Source organism: Microcaecilia unicolor, chromosome 1, assembly GCF_901765095.1.
Source record: "Microcaecilia unicolor chromosome 1, aMicUni1.1, whole genome shotgun sequence".
In the NCBI taxonomy this organism is placed as follows: Eukaryota; Metazoa; Chordata; class Amphibia; order Gymnophiona; family Siphonopidae; genus Microcaecilia; species Microcaecilia unicolor.
The window spans coordinates 696678604-696701472 of NC_044031.1; the positions used below are offsets into that span (position 1 = coordinate 696678604).

General features: G+C 42.1%; 1 protein-coding gene across 2 annotated transcripts in view; it reads right to left on the reverse strand.

Annotated features, from left to right (window-relative positions):
- Nucleotides 1-257: 257 nt before the first annotated feature.
- The window catches only part of FAN1 (FANCD2 and FANCI associated nuclease 1), a 127281-nt gene continuing 104669 nt past the window's right edge, over nucleotides 258-22869 (reverse strand). For both annotated transcript variants that reach the window (XM_030188519.1, XM_030188525.1), the window contains exon 14: nucleotides 258-483. In XM_030188519.1, the coding sequence (XP_030044379.1) occupies nucleotides 346-483 (138 nt within the window). In that variant the 3' untranslated portion in view covers nucleotides 258-345. The remainder of the gene's footprint in view (nucleotides 484-22869) is intronic.

Sequence of the window (22869 nt, forward strand, 5' to 3'; positions counted from 1 at the left end):
TACTTTATGTACCAGCTTGTCTTTCTCATTTGCTAGAGAAACAAAACAGCATACTTTTAGATGTCTTGTAGTTAACATCTCATTCATAATATATTTTTGTTTAAGATACTGGTCATCAGCTATCAGAAGAAATGGTATAATAAATAACAAATTATAGGCGGTAGCCATAGAAATAGTTTTACCAGGACACACTGGAGTTATTATAAATTAGACTCCAGTTCTACTCATTACATCAGCAATTGAGAGAAAGACATGTCTTAGTTTCCAGAAATACATTTTATTATACAAATGATTCTTAGAACATCTTCTGAAGACCTAAGCAAATTTATAGTCCATCATGTAATTCTAGCTGAGGCGGTTGCTCTTAGAACCAACTGCAACAACATGACAAACTTCAACTTCAGCACCCAGCTTCTGCAATTCAGCCAGCCAGATCATTTGTTTGTGTGACAGACGGTCATTGGGGCCTTTAACTTCCACCAGCTAAAAGATAAAAAAAAAAAAAAAAAACGCTGAGATTAACCCAAGTTTACTTCATCACAGCTGACAATAACATCAGGGCTACTAACAACTAAGTAAGTGCAGATATCCTGATTCCACCATAGCACTATATAGATACCTACAACTAGATTGCATATCCACTGTTGTCAAAACTAGGGTGTTGATATATTAAAGTGTGCTCAGGCTTGCACAGCCCTAGCACACAATTTGGTGGGTGCACATAATGCATATGTGTTAGCCCTGTGCAAGCCTTGACATCAGAACACAGATGTTTAAAATGATAGTAATAAAGCCTATTCGCTATTTAGCACAGATATAGAGAAATGCAATTTAGAGTGTAAACTGTGCTCAAGTTTTAAGCCAAGTCGGAAGATGCACAGAAAGGTGCAAGTTTCTCGTGGCTTTGGAGCAGAGGGTGAAATACAGTATTTCATATCAAACCACCAATCCTGCCCAGATGTCTCTGATCTCCCAACACAAAAAAAGTTCACAGTGGTTACAGTGGATGGATCCCAACAACCTCCCCCCACCCCATCTTGAGATGGGAGGGAGAAGAGATGCCCACTCACTCACCCAGAGTCTACAAGGCAAAATGCTCCAGGGTTTGTCTCAGGGCGAGGCGACCGCATCGGGCCTCGTGTTCAAGGGGGCCCCGCGTGGCGCGTCTCCTCCCTGCCCCCGACCACCCTGAGTTCCAGTCCCCCTCCCTCTGAATTTTAAAAGTTACCTTGTCGGGTTACAGGCAGCGGCAGGAGCGAAAAGCGTGCAAGCTGCTCGGCGCTTCAGGAGCCTTCCCTTGTCTCAGCTCTGGTCCCGCCCTCGTGGAAACAGGAAATGAGGGCAGGAAATGAGAGCTGAGACAGAAAGGAAGGCACCTGAAGCGCCGAGCAGCTCGCACGCTTTTCACTCGTCGTGCCGCTAACTGTAACCCGACGAGATAACTTTTAAAATTCAGAGGGAGTGGGACTGGAGCTCCGAGGGAGGCCTAGGAAGGAGGGAGGCAGGCCTTGGAGCTGGGAAGGAGGGAGGAGCCCTGGAGCTTGGAGGGGGGCCGGGCCCTGGAGCTGGGAAGGAGGGCCGGGCCCTGGAGCTGGGAGGAGGGAAGAGCCCTGGAGCTTGGAGGGGGCATCGGCCCTGGAGCTAGGGTGGGGCCCCATCAAATTGGTCTGCACAGGGCCCCGCACTTGCTAAGACTGGCCCTGCTCAGGATCCTTCACCCAAAGTCAGGCATAGAAGCAGAAGCACAGAGGTAGGGGCGAGTAAGCTATTGCTCTTGCCTTTGACCTTCCACCTGCAAGAAGGGGGATGGTAGAGGTCACTATGGATTTTTTTCATTTGGGGGTTGGGTCCACTAGACCACCATGGATTTTTTTTTATTTTTTAAGGTGTTTAAGGCTAGAGGGGACCAGGCATACATGAACCAATCTCCACTTAATAACTGACATTTTATTCTTCAGTACAGTGAACATTTGCCTAGTACTATGATAACACATACAAAATACTGCTGTGTTAAAAGTATGTTATTTGCATTAGCAAGCTGTGCCCTAAGGGCAGTGGGGTGCTGGAGCCTGCTCGCAAGAGCTGGTTCTTAAATTTATTGGCATCTTGCGAGGCCAGTTGTTTACCGAGTACGAGCCGGCTTGCCTCTCCTCTCCCCCACCCCGCGAGCTGCAGGCTCCCCCGCTCCCCAGGTCGTCCATTATCTCCTGTCTGCCTCAGCTTCGCGATCGCCCTCCTCGTTTCCTTCCTGCCGCTGCCCTGCCTTTAAATATTGTATTTTTCCTCGAGTCGTGGCGCCGGCATTGAAAGCAGCAGGCTTGGCTCTAGCCTTCCCTCGCGGAAACAGGAAATACATCAGAAGAGGGCGGAACCATACAAGGGAAGGCTGAACCGAGCTGCGCCTGCTGCTTTCAATGTTGGAGCTGCGACTCGACCAAAAAATACAGTATTTAAAGGCAGGGCAGCAGCAGGAAGGAAACGAGGGCTATCGGTGCCCTGAGGGCAGACAGGAGATGATGGACGACCTGGGGAGCGAGGGGGGGGGGGGGGGCTGGAAGAAAATGTCTGGCGTTGAGTAGGGAGGGGCTAGAAGGGAGATGGTTGACATGGGCTGCTGGGGGAGGGGGGAGGCTGGAAGGAGATGGTTAACATGGGGCAGTGGCGTAGGGAGGGGCGGTCCGCCCCGGGTGCACGCGCTCGGGGGGTGCCGGCCCCGCTGGTTCCCTGCTCCCTCTGCCCCCTTCCTGTTCCAGGGCAGAGAGAGCAGGGAACCAGCGGGGCCGACGCAGCTCCAAGAGACATGCACTCGGGGCGGATCGGCCCTCCCACAGGTAAGAATGCGGTCCGGGTTGCGCAGCAGCGACCCACCCCGGGTGCCATTAGCCCTAGCTACGGCACTGAACATGGGTGGATGGAGGGGAGGGCGGGGGGGGGGGGGGAGAAGAGGGTTACTGGACATGGGTGGATGGAGGGGACAGGAGAGTTGCTGGACATGGGTGGGTGGATGGAGGGGAGGGCAGGGGAAGAGGAGGGTTTGCTGGACATTGGTGGGTGGATAGAGGGGAGGGTTGCTGGACATGGATGGAGGAGAGGAATGAGAGGGAAGGGAGAGAGAAGAAATGCTGGACATGGATGGATAGGAGGGAAGAGTGAGGAAAGAGATGAGATGAGGGAAAAGGAAGAGAGGTGAAAACTGCACATGATGAAGAAAATAGGCAGAAGCTGGATCCACTGGACAGTCAAGTCTGCGGAGGACCCAGCTTTTACTTACGGATGTAGGGCAAGAAATGAAAAGAAAGGCGGAAAGTAAAGAAATAAATGGAAAGGAAGCCCTGGAAACGGAGTTAAGAGGACAGATAGCAGCAGAATCGGATACTGGGCCAGCATGATCAGAAAAACAAAGTCACCACACAACAAAGGTAGAAAAAAAAATCATTTTATTTTCATTATAGTGTTTGGAATATGTCCACTTTGAGAATCAGGTGCTCAACATTAAAAGTTTATATTTATTACTTATTTATGGCATTTTATCCCACTTTAAACATGAATTAGATTGGAACCTGAGATCATTTAATTTTTTTTTCCTGGAGTAATGCATTGCCCCCCTCCCAGGCTCACTCCCCAGCTATAGCTAACTCTGCAATTTGGGGGAGGGGGGGGGGGGACACAGAGGTGGCCCAGGGAGAGAGCCTGTTGTTAAACATTTACCAGCACACCACTGCCTAAGGGTCAGCACACAGCTTAATGCCAACTTACTGCATTGGGCCCTAGAACAGTACCTTCACAAGCACCAAATTCCTGTAATTGCTAAAAGCTAAGGATGACTTTGCAGACAACAAGATTTACCCCAATTTCAGTATTTACAGATTGTTCTAATGGGACTTTCTCCTTATTTTAAAATGGGATAGGTTTCCTTTTATGTCAATAAATAAAGTTAAAAAGGCTTAAGTCCTGGCAGCAGGATTATTTTTACAAGCTGGGATGTGATATAGGGTATATTTTTCAGGGGATAGTGTGTGTGTGTCTTGCAACAAGTCTTTCACACTTTTATGCACGTTTCACATTCTGCTTAAAAAAAAAAAGTTCAGTTTACATCAAACGTAGAAGATTGGAGATACACTTTCAACATATCAACACACAACAATATTCAAAAATAATTAAGGATAAGAAACAAAACTCTTGCTTGCATGTGTCTTCACACCCCTTGACTCCATACTTGGCAAAACAGCCATAACTCATTTGAGCTAAGTATCTACACACTTTGCATAGCAGGATGGTGCAGGTGTTTCCCATTCTTCTTAGCAGGATAGCTTGAGCTTTCAAGTTGGCAAGGGACTGCAGTTTTCAGGTTGTGCCAGAGGTTTTCTATCAGATTTCAGGTTTAAAGTTTAGGCTTTCAGTGGGCCACTTAAGGCTATCAACTTCTTACTAAGCCACTCCATTGCTTTGCACCTAGGACCATTGTCCCTGAAAGGTGAATCTTTGCTCCAGCCTACGCTCTAGGACAGAGTGAACAGGTTTTCTTCCATGATCTATTTGTACTTGGCCCAGCTAGCTTTCTCTTGAGCTTCATGGCTTATTTATAAAATATACATTGCATATACTCATCTATATATCAATCTCATTTCTATCTCAAATCTAAGGCTGTCAGTTTTAAGATTAAAAATGCTGTGACTCTTGTATAAGTTGAGGCTAGGTCCCACATTGCTCCCTCTCTTTCAACCTCCAGCCTTGCCCATGGCTTTCCCAAACCCACAGCTCCACAGAATTCGACATGGTCAGAATAGACGAATCCAGAAGGAAACAGCTAATCATGAGACTTCATAATAGCCATACTGGGTCAGTCCACTGGGCCATCTAGCCCAGGATCCCATTTCCCAACTGTGGACAATCCAGGTCAAAAGCACCTTGCTGAAACCCAATTAGTAGTAATATGCCATGCTACCAATCCCCAGGGCAAGCAGTGGCTTCCCCATATCAGTATGACAGTATTATATATTGTTGTCTCTCATGTACATTTGGAAGCAAAGTATTTTCACACATCACTCACACTTCCTATCCATGTTTTAGTCAGGAATTGCTATTTCTCAGCACCAACACACACACACACGTTCCTGCTTTTCTTTTACCAAAAAAACCCACAAGCAATTTCACTTGCCAACTTTTTCCACACCATCTCGGTTAAACTTCCTTATTGAAGCTACTACTTGAGCTGTAAGGCTTTTAGTTGTCTCCTGCACACTTTCCTGCAGGCATGCCCTCCTCTCATTGTACATGCTCAGCACAAACTTTTAACCAGCCAGAACATTTACAGATTTTAAACAATCACTATTTATGTTTTATCATAGCCCAGTCTCATTTGCACAACCTCCAAATGTCTTCTCTAATTAGAACAATGATAGCTGCTCACCCTGAATTAAGAGTTCTTCCTGCACCAGGGACATATAGAGCACTGATGAGAATGACCATGCTTTAGTGGTGGGATTCTGAAGTCAAAATTTCTCAACTTATACCCAAGTATATATGGTAGCTCCTTGGTAGCACAATGTTCAAAGTGGTTTACAATGAAAACATATAATCATAATAAAATGACAAATACAGTAAGGCATACAAAAACAATTAAATAACTTCACCCCTCATGCCAACAGTACACACCCTCCTTAAGTATCCAATCCACTTCAGGCACATTTTTGATACCAGATTTTTCAGTAGGGATAATGCTAGGATAGTGATGTAGTAGGTTTTTATACCACACATTACTTGGCATTGAGAGCAAAAAGCCTTCTTGAACCTGGCTGCAGTGTCTCCTCTAAGGGTACTAGGAGGCATATCATACAACAGTAGTTTCCTTCTTGCTACCCTCACATACAAGGCCAGATATATGGAATAACTGTCTTATCATGGCTTCCCAAATGGGGTCACAGTCAGAGAAGGCCTCCTCCACACAAAACTAGTACTGGACCACCCTCCAGGGAGTTGTGCACTGTCCCTGGCCCTGAAAATGGGGTTTATTTATTTATTTATTGCATTTGTACCCCACATTTTCCCACCTATTTGCAGGCTCAATGTGGCTTACAGAGTGTTGTTATGACAAAGCCATGACAGAATAATGGATACAATCAAAAGTATGCGAAAAAGGATGTGGAATTAGAGAGGGTGGTGTTAGGTAGGATAGATTGGGAGGTGAATTTGTGTCTAACGTTTCTTTTTGTAGGTTCTATTGAAGAGATGTGTCTTCAGAGATTTGCAGAAGTTACTTGGGTTGTCTATGATTTTTAGGGCTGGGGGTAACCTGTTCCATATCTGTGTACTTCTGAAGGAGAAGATAGATGCGTATGCCTGCTTATATTTAATTCCTTTGCAACTAGGGAAATTCAGGTTGAGGAATTTGCGGGCTGATCTCTTGGCATTTCTGGACGGTAGGTCCACAAGGTTAGCCATGTACAGTGGGGCATCTGCGTTTATGATCTTGTGTACGATCGTGCAGATCTTGAATTCGATGCGTTCCTTGAGTGGAAGCCAGTGAAGTTTTTCACTTAAGGGTTTCGCACTTTCGAGTTGTTAATACACACTCGAAGAGAGTGTGTATCAACAACTAGAAAAACTAAAGGTGGACAAAGCCATGGGACCGGATGGGATCCACCCCAGGATATTGAGGGAGCTCAGAGAGGTCCTGGCGGGTCCTCTTAAAGATTTGTTTAATAAATCCTTAGAAATGGGAGAGGTTCCGAGGGATTGGAGAACGGCGGAGGTGGTCCCTCTTCACAAAAGTGGTGATAGGGAAGAAGCTGGAAACTACAGGCAGGTAAGCCTCACTTCGATTATTGGAAAAGTAATGGAAGCGATGCTGAAGGAAATGATATTGAATTTCCTGGAAGAAAATGAGTTGCAAGATCCGAGACAACATGGTTTTACCAAAGGGAAATCGTGCCAAACGAATCTCATTGAATTCTTTGAATGGGTGACCAGAGAATTGAACCGTGGACGTGCTATAGACGTAATCTACTTAGATTTCAGCAAGGCTTTTGACACGGTTCCCCACAGGAGGCTCTTAAATAAACTGGATGGGCTGAAGATAGGACCCAAAGTGGTGAACTGGATTAGGAACTAGTTGACGGACAGGCACCAGAGGGTGGTGGTGAATGGAGTTCGCTCGGAGGAGGGAAAGATGAGTAGTGGAGTGCCTCAGGGATCGGTGCTGGGGCCGATTCTGTTTAATATATTTGTGAGTGACATTGCCGAAGGGTTAGAAGGTAAAGTTTGCCTATTTGCGGATGATACTAAGATTTGTAACACAGTGGACACCCCGGAGGGAGTGGAAAACATGAAAAAGGATCTGAAAAAGCTAGAAGAATGGTCTAAGGTTTGGCAATTAAAATTCAATGCGAAGAAATGCAAAGTGATGCACTTAGGGAGTAGAAATCCAAGAGAGGCGTATGTGTTAGGCGGTGAGAGTCTGCTAGGTACGGATGGGGAGAGGGATCTTGGGGTGATAGTATCTGAGGATCTGAAGGCGATGAAACAGTGTGACAAGGCGGTGGCCGTAGCTAGAAGGTTACTAGGCTCAATAGAGAGAGGTATGACCAGCAGAAGAAAAGAGGTGTTGATGCCCCTGTACAAGTCGTTGGTGAGGCCCCCACCTGGAGTATTGTGTTCAGTTTTGGAGGCCGTATCTTGCTAAGGATGTAAAAAGAATTGAAGCGGTGCAAAGAAAAGCTACGAGGATGATATGGGATTTGCGTTACAAGACGTATGAGGAGAGACTTGCGGACCTGAATATGTATACCCTGGAGGAAAGGAGGAACAGGGGTGATATGATACAGACGTTCAAATATTTGAAAGGTATTAATCCGCAAACGAACCTTTTCTGGAGATGGGAAGGCAGTAGAACGAGAGGGCATGAAATGAGATTGAAGGGGGCAGACTCAAGAAGAATGTCAGGAAGTATTTTTTCACGGAGAGGGTGGTGGACGCTTGGAATGCCCTCCCGCGGGAGGTGGTGGAGATGAAAACGGTAATGGAATTCAAACATGCATGGGATAAACATAAAGGAATCCTGTGCAGAAGGAAGGGATCCTCAGGAGCTTAGCCTAGAATGGGTGGCAGAGCTGGTGGTTGGGAGGCGGGGCTAGTGCTGGGCAGACATATACGGTCTGTGCTGGGGCTGGTGGTTGGGAGGCGGGACTAGTGCTGGGCAGACTTATACGGTCTGTGCCGGGGCTGGTGGTTGGGCGGCGGGGATAGTGCTGGGCAGACTTATACGGTCTGTGCCAGAGCTGGTGGTTGGGAGGCGGGGTTGGTGGTTGGGAGGCGGGGATAGGGCTGGCCACACTTATACGGTCTGTGCACTGAAGAGGACAGTACAAATAAAAAAGTAGCACATATGAATTTATCTTCTTGGGCAGACTGGATGGACCATGCAGGTCTTTTTCTGCCGTCATCTACTATGTTACTATGTATTTGGTTTTTCCAAATATGAGTCTGGCTGCGGTATTTTGGGCTGTTTGGAGTTTCTTAATAGTTTGTTCTTTGCAGCCAGCGTATAGAGTGTTGCAGTAGTCCAGGTGACTAATAACCATGGACTGGACCAGAGTACGGAAAACGTTTCTCGGGAAGAAAGGTTTGATTCTTTTGAGTTTCCACATCGAGTAGAACATCTTTTTTGTCGTGTTTTTCACGTGGGTATCGAGAGTAAGGTTTCGGCCGATGGTAACACCAAGAATCTTCAGGTTTTCTGATATTGGGAGGGTGTAGTATGGTGTGGTTATAGTGGAGTAATTGTTTGTGTTGTATTGTGAGGTGAGTACTAGGCATTGAGTTTTTCCGCATTGAGTTTTAGCTGGAATGAGTCTGCCCAGCTATGCATGGTTCTGAAGCTTTGGTTGATCTCGTTGGTGATTTCGTTTAGGTTGTGTTTAAACGGGATGTAGATTGTGACATCGTCAGCATATATGTGAGGGTTAAGGTTTTGATCGGCTAGTAATTTGGCTAGAGGTATCATCATTAGGTTGAAGATGGTTGGTGAGAGGGGGGAGCCTTGTGGAACTCCGCATTCTGGTGTCCATGGAGGTGATCTTTCGGTGTCTGTAATTACTTGGTAGGATCTGGTGGTGAGGAATCCCTCGAACCATTTGAGGACTGGGCCTCCGATTCCGAAATATTCTAATATATGAAGTAGTATTCCATGATCCACCATGTCGAATGCGCTTGACATGTCCAATTGTAGTACAAGTATGCTTTTACCAGTAGCAATTGTTTTTTTGAATGAGTTCATTGCCGCCACTAGTAAAGTTTCGGTGCTGTGATTTGATCAAAAAATCCTGATTGTGACTCGTGTAGAATTGAGTGTTTGGTTAGATAGTCAGTGAATTGTTTCGTAGCTATGCCCTCCATTATTTTGGTTATAAGGAATGGATGCAACTGGTCGATAGTTCGTTAGGTCCATTGTGCTTTTCTTGCCGTCTTTTGGCAAAGGAGTGAGTAGGATGTTTCCTTTATTCGTGGGGAATAAACCATTTTGGAGTCTATGGTTGACTTGGTCCGTAAGGTCTTTCTTGAATTGTTTAGGGGCAACTCTTATTAGGCTGACAGGGCAAATGTCTAGTTTGCATTGGGACTTGCCATATTTTTAAGCCATTGTGAGAGTTCATCTACTGAGATTATGTCGAAGTTGGTCCATGAGCGATCTGCTGGGTATTCCCCAGGTTTTGGATCTAGGCATTCAAGGATGCTTGTGTAGTCGGTGGTATTAGGAGGTATCATGCGTCTGAGTTTTATAATTTTTTCGTTGAAGTAATTCGCTAAGTTGGTTGTGGATGGGGTTTCTGTGTTGTTAGAAGTGACTGGTGTAGTGTTTAGGAGTTTGTTCACGAATGAAAAGAGCCACACAAAGCTTGATAAGTGCTGGTCTACAAGTAGGGAAGGGAAATGGGACTTGATATACCGCCTTTCTGAGGTTTTTGCAACTACATTCAAAGCGGTTTACATATATTCAGGTACTTATTTTGTACCAGGGGCAATGGAGGGTTAAGTGACTTGCCCAGAGTCACAAGGAGCTGCAGTAGGAATCGAACTCAGTTCCCCAGGATCAAAGTCCACTGCACTAACCACTAGGCTACTCCTCCACTCCTCCAGTACCCCAATTTCAGCCAGCGACCATGGTAGTTCTTTTAACATGATCTTCGGTCGCAACGTGACCTTCCTCGGTAGAACATAAGAAATGCCATACTGGATCAGTTATACAGCATGCAATAGCAGTAAATTTGAGAGACTAAGGTCATACTCATTCGTGTCATAGTATACACAAAACCAATAAAGAATGTATAGAATAGCAAATGATATACTTATAACACAAACTAAAAACTTTCCTGAGAATAGGGAAAACAAACCCACAATGGTTTCACAGGCTGTAATTTACTAACTGAAACCTCAAAAGCTCCCAGTAGCGTTACTTCACAATGAAAGCCCTCTATCTTTTCAGAAGCACCAGTACTATCCTTCATTTCTCTTTAAAAGGGGGAGGGGGAAGGAAAAGTGAAAAAAAAACCTCCTATTTTCAGATAAAAAAAATAACTGCGCCCCAAAAAATGCTAATTCAGAAACTGTTGTGGGTGTCCCCTAAAATGAAAGCTGTTCCAAAATCAATATCATCATAGCAGGAGACATTAACCTCCATCTTGAAGACACCAACTCAAACAACGTACACGAATGCAAGGAATTCCTCCAACTTTGGGAGTTCCACTGGCCTAAGATGCAGCCCACCCACAAACATGGCCATACTCTGGACATCGTAACTCACAAATTTTCACCAGACGCGAACCTCACAATCAAGGACACAAAATGGATAATCACACCATGGTCAGATCACTACAAAGCAAATACTTCCCTCCTCTGGAAAACAAAAGAGAAACAACAAAAACAGGAAAAAAGAACCTACACAACGAGAGGCAAAATAGACCCTTTAACATTTTGGCAACAAATTTATACCGCCGAATGGACAACAACCACAGAATCACCCCAATTCTCACAAGAATGGGATAACAGATGAAGAACAGTCCTAGACAATATAGCCCTGCTCCAAACCAGAACCTCGCATAGGACTAGCTCAATCCCATGGTTCAACGAAGAACTGAAAGAACTAAAAACACAGGTCAGAAGACTAGAAAGAGCATGGAGCAAAAAAAAAGACGAACACACACTTAAAGAATGTAAACAGTTACAAAGAAAATACAAATACAGCATCAGACATACCAAAAGAACGTATTACAAAACCATAATAGGACCAGATTACAAGGACACACACAAACTCTTTTCACTCGTAAACAATCTCCTAAACACCACACGGGTCTCCTAAACACCACACGGGTCACCTCGAACAACACAAACACCCCATCAGCAGCCAACCTAGCTAAGTATTTCAACGAAAAAAATCACAAAGCTCAGACGCATGATACCAAGTAACACCATTGAATATTCAAGGACACTTGAATGTTTAGACCCAATACCCGGGGAATACCCAGCTGACCGATCATGGACCAACTTTGACTTAATTTCAGTAGATGAACTCACACACTGGCTCAATAAATATGCCAAATCTCAGTGCAAACTCGACATTTGCCCTACCAGCCTAATAAGAGCTGCACCCAAACAATTTAAAAAAGACCTCATGAACCAAGTAAACTATAGACTCCTACATGGTCTCTTCCCCAAGGAAAATGGAAACATACTACTCACTCCATTGCCAAAAGACGCCAAGAAAAGCACAATGGACTTAACCAACTACCGACCAGTCGCCTCTATCCCACTCACTACAAAGTTGATGGAAGGCATAGTGACGAAGCAGCTCACGGATTATCTGACCAAACACTCAATTCTACACAAGTCAGTGTCAGGATTCCGATCAAATCATAGCACCAAAACCGTACTAGTGTCTGCAATGAACTCCTTCAAAAAAACAATTGCAACCGGCAAGAACATACTCATATTACAATTCAACATGTCTAGTGCCTTCGACATGGTGGATCATGGAATACTATTACACATACTAGAATACTTAGGAATCGGAGGCCCAGTTCTCAAATGGTTTAAAGGATTCCTCACCACTAGATCCTACCAAGTTATAACGAACACTGCCAGATCACCGCCTTGGACACCGGAATGTGTAGTCCCTCAAGGATCCCCCTTTCTCCTACAATCTTCAACCTAATGATGATACCACTAGCCAAACTCTTGGCCAATCAAAACCTTAACCCCTACATATATGCCGATGACGTCACAATCTCCATCCCGTTTAAGAGTGACTTAAACGAAATAATCAACGAGATCAACCAGAGCTTCCAGATCATGCACTCATGGGCGGACTCATTCCGGTTAAAGCTCAACGCAGAAAAAACCCAATGCCTAGTTCTCACCTCCCAATACAACACAAACAACTACTCCACTATAACCACACCTCACTGCACACTTCCTATCTCAGAAAACCTGAAAATTCTTGGAATCACCATTGATCAAAACCTCACACTTGATACCCACGTGAAGAACACAACGAAAAAAAATGTTCCAATCGATGTGGAAACTCAAAAGAATTAAACCTTTTTTCCCAAGAAACGTCTTTTGTACCCTGGTACAGTCACTAGTAATAAGCCACTTGGACTACTGCAACGCTCTGTACGCAGGCTGTAAAGAACAGACCATTAAAAAACTCCAAACAACTCAAAACACGGCAGTCAGACTCATCTTTGGAAAACCTAAATATGAAAGTGTGAAGCCCCTAAGAGAGAAACTACATTGGCTCCCGCTCAAGGAACGTATTGAGTTCAAGATCTGCACAACCGTGCACAAGATCATTCACGCAGACGCCCCACTCTATATGCTAAACCTAGTGGACCTACCGCCCAGAAACGCCAAAAGATCGGCCCGCAAATTCCTCAATCTGAATTTCCCCAGCTGCAAAGGAGTGAAATACAAACAGGCCTATGCTATGACCTTTGCATACAAAAGCACACAGTTTTGGAATGCGTTACCCAAGGCCCTGAAATCCATGAACAATCTAACCAGCTTCCGCAAAGCTCTGAAAACACACCTCTTTAACAAAGCTTACAAAAGTCACCCTCAATGATACAAATCATCCCCCAAACCACCCAAGCACACCTAAAACACTTCTCACACAACATACCCAACATCCGCCTATCTAAATCCTCTTTTACCTCAGCTTATGATCAACTGTATTTAAATCATGTACTGACTTTATCATAACCCTACTCTGTAAGCCACATTGAGCCTGCAAAAAGGTGGGATAATGTGGGGTACAAATGCAATAAATAATAATAATTATGTCAAAATCTGTTCAAAAAAATTTAACTTATCTTAAACGTGTCTTTCTCTTCAAATGCATCCTGTTACGTCCTCCATCTGTGTTGCGCATTGCTGCTACTCCTCCTTTTACTTCATATTATCTACCATCCAGGAGGAAAAGCCACCACATCAAATCATCACAGGAAATAGGCACAACACTTGAAGGAGAGCGCGTGCTCATAAAACCCCCAACAAGGGCGCCTTGTTTCGCCTTCTGCTGCATCAAGTGGTGATCCTCTGTTAGAACTTTCAGCTTTACTATTCAATACCAAGATGGCCACGGCCTACAAATAAGACACCAACGTATCTCATGGCCAAATCAAAAGAGTCCTGAATTAAAGGGAAGAACCCTTTTGTTCTTAAAAAAAAAAAAAAAAAAGCACGTTCCACTCTATGGATACATTAAGACCTGTTGGTTCTATTGTTCTTAAAATTAAAAATCCAGTGCTGTTCTCTTCCCTGCAAAATGTTTTTAAATATCCCCTCCTCTCTTACCCATTTGTATTGGATCTATAATCATGCAATGTAATTTAAGTGAATGTCCAAAATATTTACAATGTTTTACCATTGGATCTTCCATCTTATTATTATTATTATTAATGCAATGGTCAATGTTCAATAATTCTTCTTTTGAATTTTCTAAAGTTTGTCCAATATATAAATCACAAGGATACTTAACCATATACATTACATTGATGGACGTAGTAGAATTTGTTTTTAATTGAATTGCCCTCTTGATCTTCTAGTTTGAGATGAGGACCATACAACAATTTATTCCATTTATCATACAAATTGACACTGTGGGCATAAGAAAGAATGAGTCTATTTTGTGTAAACATCTCATGCTTTGAAGTATGCCACAGTGGTTTTTGATTATTGAAGGTGTCTCAACATCTTTGTATATTTCAATACACACAAAATAGCAATAGGTTGAGTCTGAATAGTAGTATGAAGCAATAAGTCTCTATTATTACATAGAGCTCGCTCGTATGCCTTCTTGACCACTTTCTGTTAAAGGATCTGTTAAAGTTGAATAAGCAGAAAACAATTCTCTGGATTGGAGATATAGCCAAAATTCCAAATACAATGGTTACATTGTTGTCAGGGGAAATATTAAAAATTGAAGATCATTCCAGCATGCTAGGTGTAATTTTAGATTTATTTATTGCATTTGTATCCCACCTTATCCCACCTATTTGCAGGCTCAAAGTGGCTTACATAGTTTTGTTACACACAGTTAATCCTGGATGTCAGGTTTAATTATTGTTCTGCAGAGATTAATTAGGAGGAGAAGTAGAGAGAAGAAGGAAGTAATTTAGTAGGTATATTAAACGATGGGTTTTCTTAGACGATGGGTTTTCAGAGGTGGATTAGTACAGTTCTGGGTTTTCATTGTAGGCTTTGTTGAAGAAATATGTCTTGAGGGATTTGCGAAAGATAGTTGTTTCGTTGATTGTTTTCAGGTCTCTTGGTAGTGCGTTCCATAACTTCGTGCTCATGTAGGAGAAGGTGGTATCATGCATCGTCTTGTATTTTAGTCCTTTGCAGTTGGGGAAGTGCAGGTCAAGAAATTTGCGGGATGATTTTGAGGCATTTCTGGGAGGTAGGTCCACGAGGTTTAACATGTAGATTGGGGCGTCTGCGTGAATGATTTTGTGTACCATTGTACAGATCTTGAATGCAATACATTCCTTAAGTGGGAGCCAGTGGAGTTTCTCTCTTAAGGGTTTTGCATTTTCTTATTTGGTTTTTCCAAATATGAGTCTGGCCGCAGTATTCTGGGCAGTTTGGAGTTTTTTGATGTTCTGCTCTTTACAGCCTGCGTACAGTGCATTGCAGTAATCGAGATGACTTATCACCATTGACTGTACCAGGGTGCGGAATATGTATCTCGGGAAGAAAGGTTTTACTCTTTTGAGTTTTCACATGGAACAGAACATCTTTTTCGTCGTGTTTTTCACGTGAGCATCAAGAGTGAGGTTTCGATCTACGGTTACTCCTAGAATTTTCAAGTTTTGAGAGATAGGCAGAGAACAGTATGGCGTAGTTATGGTAGGGAAGTTTTTTGTGTTATGTTGTGAGGTAAGAACAAGACATTGTGTTTTCTCTGCATTTAGTTTCAGTTGGAATGCATCTGCCCAGGAGTGCATTATTTGGAGGCTTTGGTTAATCTCGTTGGTAATTTCATTTAGATCGTGTCTACATTATCATCTGAAAAATAGATTAATCCATTTAGTAGAAGATTTTTTTTTCAGACTTCACCAGTTACAGGCCATAAGAGCTTTCTTAGTGAAAGAAGATTTTAGAACTATAGCTCAGGCAGTCCCGGAGCCTTGAAGACACTATAGGCCATCCTGGCAGATGTTGTAGATTTTTATCTATCAAAAAACCTTCTTGTTTGGCTTCTTCAGTCAGCCTCTGAATTTAAATTAATAATTTAAGAGTTAGCTCTCCCTGTAACTGTTGATAGGTTGTAGAATCTGATAGCTGATGATATACCTCCATCATATAGTCCTCCTTATTTAGAACCAAAATGGCTCCTCCTTTATCCGCTGTATGCATCACAATCACAGATTTGCCACTTAATTTCTTTACTGCTGTACGTTTTTCCCTAGACAAATTATACCCACCTAAATGAGGCCATTGTTCTAATTTTTCAACCTCCTGTAATACTAATTGGTGAAATATATTAATTGCAGGAACTAATGGGCTCAGTGGAGACCAAGTTCTTTTTTCTCTAACATCTGGTACCAGTACTTATCTCTCTGGTTTATCTGCAAAAAATACACAATTACATTTTTTAAAAATCCTTTTTCCTCCCCTTATAAAGAGAAACCAAGGATAGTAGTGGTGCTTCTGAAAAGGTAGTGGGTTTTCATTGTGAAGTAATGCTACCAGATACTTTGAGGTTTCAATTAGTAATAAATTACATCCTGTGAAACCATTGTGGGTTTGTTTTCCCTATTCTCAGCAAACTTTTTATTTTGCGTTATATGCACAAAGCCAACCCACTTAGAGAAATTGTGCCCAAGACAAACCATAGGTCCATCAAGCCTAGCATCCCCTCTGACAAATGGCCAATTCAGTTTCCTTCACCCACAGCTACTGACTTTAGAAGCACAGCCTGACCGAAGCAGTACCTTGGTGGTGCCCAACTGCTTCCACTTCACAATGATGGACCTGGCAGTAGCCCAAGGGATATTCAAACTCACTGAAATATTCTTATAGCCTTTCCTCAATCTGTATGTACTTTTAAATTATCTTTATGTCAGTTATTTCAGCAGCTCTGTAAGCATAGTTAGACCTTTTGCTTCAATTTCACTTCATACAACAGAAACAGCTTGATTGGCAAGGAGAATTTTAATCAGCTCAATGACTCTAATTGGGAACAGGTGGACTATTAAAAAAAAAACCACACACACACACACTTATGAGCTTGTTAAGGCATTTTTTGGAGACACAGCTAATCTGGATTTGCTTTGAAAAAGGGTGTAAAGCAGGTGTGGGCAAGGTCTGTCCTTGGGGGCCACAACCCAGTCAGGTTTTCCGGATTTCCGTCAATGAATATATGCATGAGATCTGTTTGAATATAATGGAAGTACTGCATGCAGATAGATCTCATGCATATTGACTGGAGCAAAACCTGAAAACCCGACTGGGAGGCAGCGCTCAACAACTGAGGTTGCCCACCGTTAGTATAAAGACATACTATCAATAGTTTTCAGTTTCTTGTTTTTAATTACTTTTTGAATATTCTTATAATTGTTCTTTACCATTTGAATTATAGTAGTCTATATCATAGCAACAAAGCCCTCTCTTTAATGCATTTTGAATTGTAGGTTTTAGACAGAAGAATATGAAAAATGTAGAAGGGGGTGATGACTTTTCCAAGACATTGTACCCTAGACCTCTGGAGGGTAATTTTCTGCTATTTTGTTTTTGGAACTAGCACTGAAAAGCTGTGCTTGATTTTCCATGTTTTATTTTGTTTGATTTCTATTGATAACCATGGATGCTTGAAATTACTGTAGTATGAAAATCAACAAATAGGGTAACTGTGTTTTTCCTGTCGTTGTGCTAAAACTGCTGTTCTAACTATAGATTCTGATGACTTAAAAAAATGGCCACCGAAATACAAAAAAATCACAAGTCAGTAGGTAAACTGCTCCATGGAAAAGGACTGAAGCCAAATAAGCAAAACGCCAAACTGTTACAAGTAGCAGCTGATGTCCATCATGAAAAACAAAAGAGAAGAGGGTAAGGGTGAGGGCCAGAGACAGATAATGAACACAGCAGCCAGCTACTGCCAACAGAAGACAAGTTTCTTATACAGAACTACTCCTGTAAAGTGAGATGCTCAAAGATGTGCCTGGTTTCATTACGGTATGTATTTACACAACCTAACACACTTATCTCCATTTTTATATTTCAACACTCCAGACATGGTTCATGGACTACACCATGAAACCATGTCCTGGGCCTGAAGGCACTTAACTTCGGCCCTGCTAGCTTGCTGCTTTGCACCACATCTATCTCAAAGCCAAAACAGTGATAGAATAATGTCTCTTACATACTGAATGCTTGACACTAAGAGGAGCTGGGTCTTTACCTCCAAGGCAGTATCATTTTTCATTTATTTTAAAACAAGTACAAATGTGCTTTTTCATAAGATTAATCATCTTACTGCTGGAGGTAAAAGAAAATGAATTACTACACTTCCTTTGCAGACAAGAGTTCAGGTAGAGGTGAGTTCTTGTCTTCAAAAGCTCTTGCCTCAATAAATCTGATATTCCCTAAGATGCCAGCACATAAAGAGCTAAATACAACAGACTTATGCATACTGTAAAGTGGGTATGACATTTAAAAACATATTTGCAAAAAGGTTTTATATATACACAATTTTTGTTTTATGGACAGCAAATGAACACTATTATACAGACAAATTTTACCATACAATGATGTGTAATAGTTCCCCTCCCCCTTTCTGATTTCCCCTATTATTGAATACTAGTGCTGCACATTTAAAACATTATTAATAGAATTAACAGGCTAAATTTTGTAACATGGGATAAAATTAACATGATCAACAATTGGCTTCCTGTTCCTTGCCCTGCATGTGCCATCTCCTCTGCTCCTGCCACCCCTCCTTCCCCACCACATGCTGCAGCATCTCTCCCTCCCCATTGTAACCCTCCAAACTTGCCTTTAAGGCCAGCAACGCTAAAGATATGCTGCTTCTGGCCTGCTCAAAATCCTTCTGTAGAGTCTGGCCTATTTTAACAGAACTTCTTGTTTATGGTAGGCAGGACGCTGTAGAAGGAGGGCTCTGGGCTGGCCAGAAGCAGCATGTCTCTAGCGGTGTTAGCCTTAAAGGCAAGTTCAGAGGGTTACAGGAGGGGGGAGCGGAGGCAGAGATGCTGAGACCTGTAGCAGAAGGAAGAAGAGAGATATGAAGGATGGGAAAGGGGGAGGGGGAGGGGGAGGGGGAAGGGTCAGACGCTGGAAAGAAATAAAAGGAGATGCTGGACATGAATGGAAGGGAGAAGAGGGGGAAGAAATGCTGACATGTGGATGGAAGACAAGAGAAAGAAATGCTGCCCATGGATGTAGGGGAAGAGAAGACAGATTTGGGGAAGAGGCAGAAAAACAGAAGAAAGCTGAATGTGAAAGATGGACATAGGGCAGAAAGTTAAAAAGAAAGGAGGAGAGAAAAGAAATAATGAATGGATAGGAGGCCCTGGAAAACAGAGTTCAGATTACAGACAGAACCCACAGACAGGGTACAAGACGAATATGATTCAGTTTAATAATTGAAATATGTCAGTTTTGAGACTTTATATAATTAATTTTGTGCAAATACAAAATTTTAAATCACAATTAATCAAGCTATTAAAATTTTTGATTAATGTGCAGCCCTACTGCAGATATGTCTCACTTACTAGTTTCTGATCTTTAAACACAATACAGTTTTAAAATTATGTCATTTAAAGAACAAACCAACCTATCCAACACCTATATCGCCCATGTGAAAAAGTAGTTGTCCCTTTAGTTACTCAACCAGTTGACCAAATGTAATTGATAATTAGATTCAACTGATTTAACACAGCCAGACCTGTTGAATTTAAACCTCACTATATATTGAACCTTACCATGAGAATGAAGTCACCACAAAAGTTTCTACACAAACAGTATGCCAACATGATCAAAGGAAGTACCAGAAGAGATCAAAAAAAAGTTTTTTTGTAAACCTTTCAGGACCGATATATTTCAAAGCCCTTTCTAAAGCTCTGGGACTCTACTGAACCACAGTGAGACCAATTATCTACAACTAGAGAAGATTAAGAACAGTGGCGAATCTTCTCAGGCGTGGCTGGCCTGCCAAAGTTACTCCAAGGACGCAGCAACAACTCACCTGGGAAGTCAATGAACATCCCAGAAGAACATCCAAAGAACTGCAGGCCTGTCTAGTCATAGCTAAGGTCATGCCACGTTAACAAAAACTGAGCAAAAATAGGATTCTTTGGAAAGCAACAAAGCAGAAACTGCTGCTATCCAAGAGCAACATCATCTTGCATTTGCAAAAACAAACCTGAATGATCACTAAGCCTTATGGGATATTGTTCTATGGACAGATAAAAGTGAAACTCTCTGGATAACACAGGTGACATTATGTCTGGTGTACAGCAAATACAGCATTCTTAAGCAAGACCATCATACCAACAGATCGCCATGGTAGCAATGGGATGGTGTGGGGATGCTTTGCTGCCTCAAGACCTGGAAAACTCTTACCATTATTGAAGGAACCATGAATTCTGCACTGTACCAGAAACATTTTAAGGAGAATGTCTGGTCATCAGTCTGTGATCTTGCTGAAGCGTAATTAGATTTTGTAGCAAGACAATGATCCAAAATACAAAAGCAAGTCTACATCTGAATGGCTGACAAGAAACAAAATTAAACATTTGGATTGACCTAGACAAAAACCTGACTTGAACCCAACTGAGATGCTCTAGCAGGACCTGAAATAAGCAGTTCATGCATGAAAACCTACAAATGTGACTGAATTAAAGCAGTTCTGCAAAGAAGAGTGGGCTAAGATGCCTCAACAGTGATGTGAAAGACTGATAAATTATAGGCGGCATTTGGTTACAATTATTGCTGCTAAAAAGTGGTGCAACCAGTTATTAAGTTTAGGGACAGTTACCTTTTTAATATGGCTGATATGGATGTTGGATAACTTTGCTCCTTAAATAAATGACAATTTAAAAACTGTTATTAGACAAAGGAAACCTGAGTAAACATATATGGCATTTTGTTTAAAGATTAGAAATCATTCAGTATGACATATACATATGCAATAATAGGAGAAATCAGAAGGGGGCAAAAACATTTTCACATGACTGTATTCAAGCTATCCTTATCACCCCATAGCAGACAAATCTCACAACGCTTTCAAACCTCATCCCAAAGGAGAAAATTATATTAGGAAGATCAGAAATGTTCTTTAGAAAAGATCAGCTCTACACTCATTCACACTGCAGCCATCAGAAAATCCCAATACAGCTTTTTAGCTTTATGGACAGCAAATGAAGCATACTTTTTGTAAAAAGGTTCTTAGCACTTTTTGAACCAATAGGTTTGTATTAGGATTCTATAAGATGCTACCAACCACTATGTCATGCAAGGTTCCACATTAGGAGTCACGGACCAAGAAAGGGATCTAGGTGTCGTCGTTGATGATACGTTGAAACCTTCTGCTCAGTATGCTTCTGCGGCTAAGAAAGCAAATAGAATGTTAGGTATTATTAGGAAAGGAATGGAAAACAAAAATGAGGATATTATAATGCCTTTGTATCGCTCCATGGTGCGACCGCACCTCGAATATTGTGTTCAATTCTGGTCACCGCATCTCAAATAAGATATAGTGGAATTAGAAAAGGTGCAGAGAAGGGCGACGAAAATGATAAAGGGGATGGGACGACTTCCCTATGAGGAAAGGCTAAAGTGGCTAGGGCTCTTCAGCTTGGAGAAAAGGCGGCTGAAGGGAGATATGATAGAGGTCTATAAAATAATGAGTGGATTTGAACGGGTAGATGTGAAGCGTCTGTTCATGCTTTCCAAAAATACCAGGACTAGGGGGCATGCGATGAAGCTACAATGTAGTAAATTTAAAACAAGTCGGAGAAAATTTTTCTTCACTCAACGTGTAATTAAACTATGGATTTCGTTGCCAGAGAATGTGGTAAAGGCGGTTAGCTTAGCGGAGTTTAAAAAGGTTTGGACGGCTTCCTAAAGGAAAAGTCCATAGACTGTTATTAAATGGACTTGGGAAAAATCTACTATTTCTGGGATAAGCAGTATAAAATGTTTTGTACTTTTTGGGATCTTGCCGGGTATTTGTGACCTGGATTGGCCACTGTTGGAAACAGGATGCTGGGCTCGATGGACCTTTGGTCTTTCCCAGTATGGCAATACTTATGTCATCTTTGCTACAATAGATTCACAAGGCTACCTGTTGGTTGGTTTTTGTTTTGTTAGACCTTAGGATTCTTTGCAGAAGAAAGTAACATTTATTTACAGTGTTAAAGTGTAAGACATTTGCCCTGTCAGCTCTGCTCTGTCGAGGATTTGTCCTCCTAAGCTACATATGAGCAATTAACAAATGGATTGGTCACCATTAGAAACAGGATACTAGGCTTGATGGCCCATTGGTCTGCCCTAGTACAGCAATGTTTATGTACTCTATGTAGTCCTAGCTTTAATGTTTTAAGTTTTCCAACTTTTTATGGTACAGTGTGCTTATCCACCAAGATGTGGCCTAATAGTATTTCTTTATCTTACGTTTTTTTGTTGAATTTCCTTAATTGGAATTACCAATTTATTTTAATTGTATTAAAACTGGCTGCTAAAAAAGCAAATACAATGTTAGGGATTATTTGAAAAATGAATGGAGAAAAAAATACTTAGAATATCATTATGCCTCTATATAGTTCCCTGATGTGACCACACATCAGGTTACCCCTCTCAAAAGATATAGCAGAACAGGTTAAGAGAACTTATCAAGAAAAGTTAAAACAGGTTAGGACCCTTCAGCTTTCAAAAAAAAGAGGATATAATAGATTATAAAATCATGGAGTGGAATGTAATGGTTGTTTAACCTTTCAAACACAAAAACAAGAGGGCACTCCAATGAAACCATTGGCCAGCGGATTGAAAACAAACCCATAGAAAGTTTTTCTCCCACAAAGTGCATAAATCATCCTATCCTAATAAATAAATAAAATTAAGTTGCAGAACCTGTTACAGGACAATGCAGTCAAAATGACTAACATAGTGCGGTTCAAGAGAGGTTTGGACATGTTCTTAAAGGAAAAGGCTATAAAAACAAAATAATTGGCCAAGTAGACTTGGGAGAGCCATTGGAATTTGTGACCTGGACTGGTTGCTGTCTGAGTGTTTGGGCTCAATGAAACTTGATTTGACGCAACATGGCTTTTCTATATGTTATATTGAAAT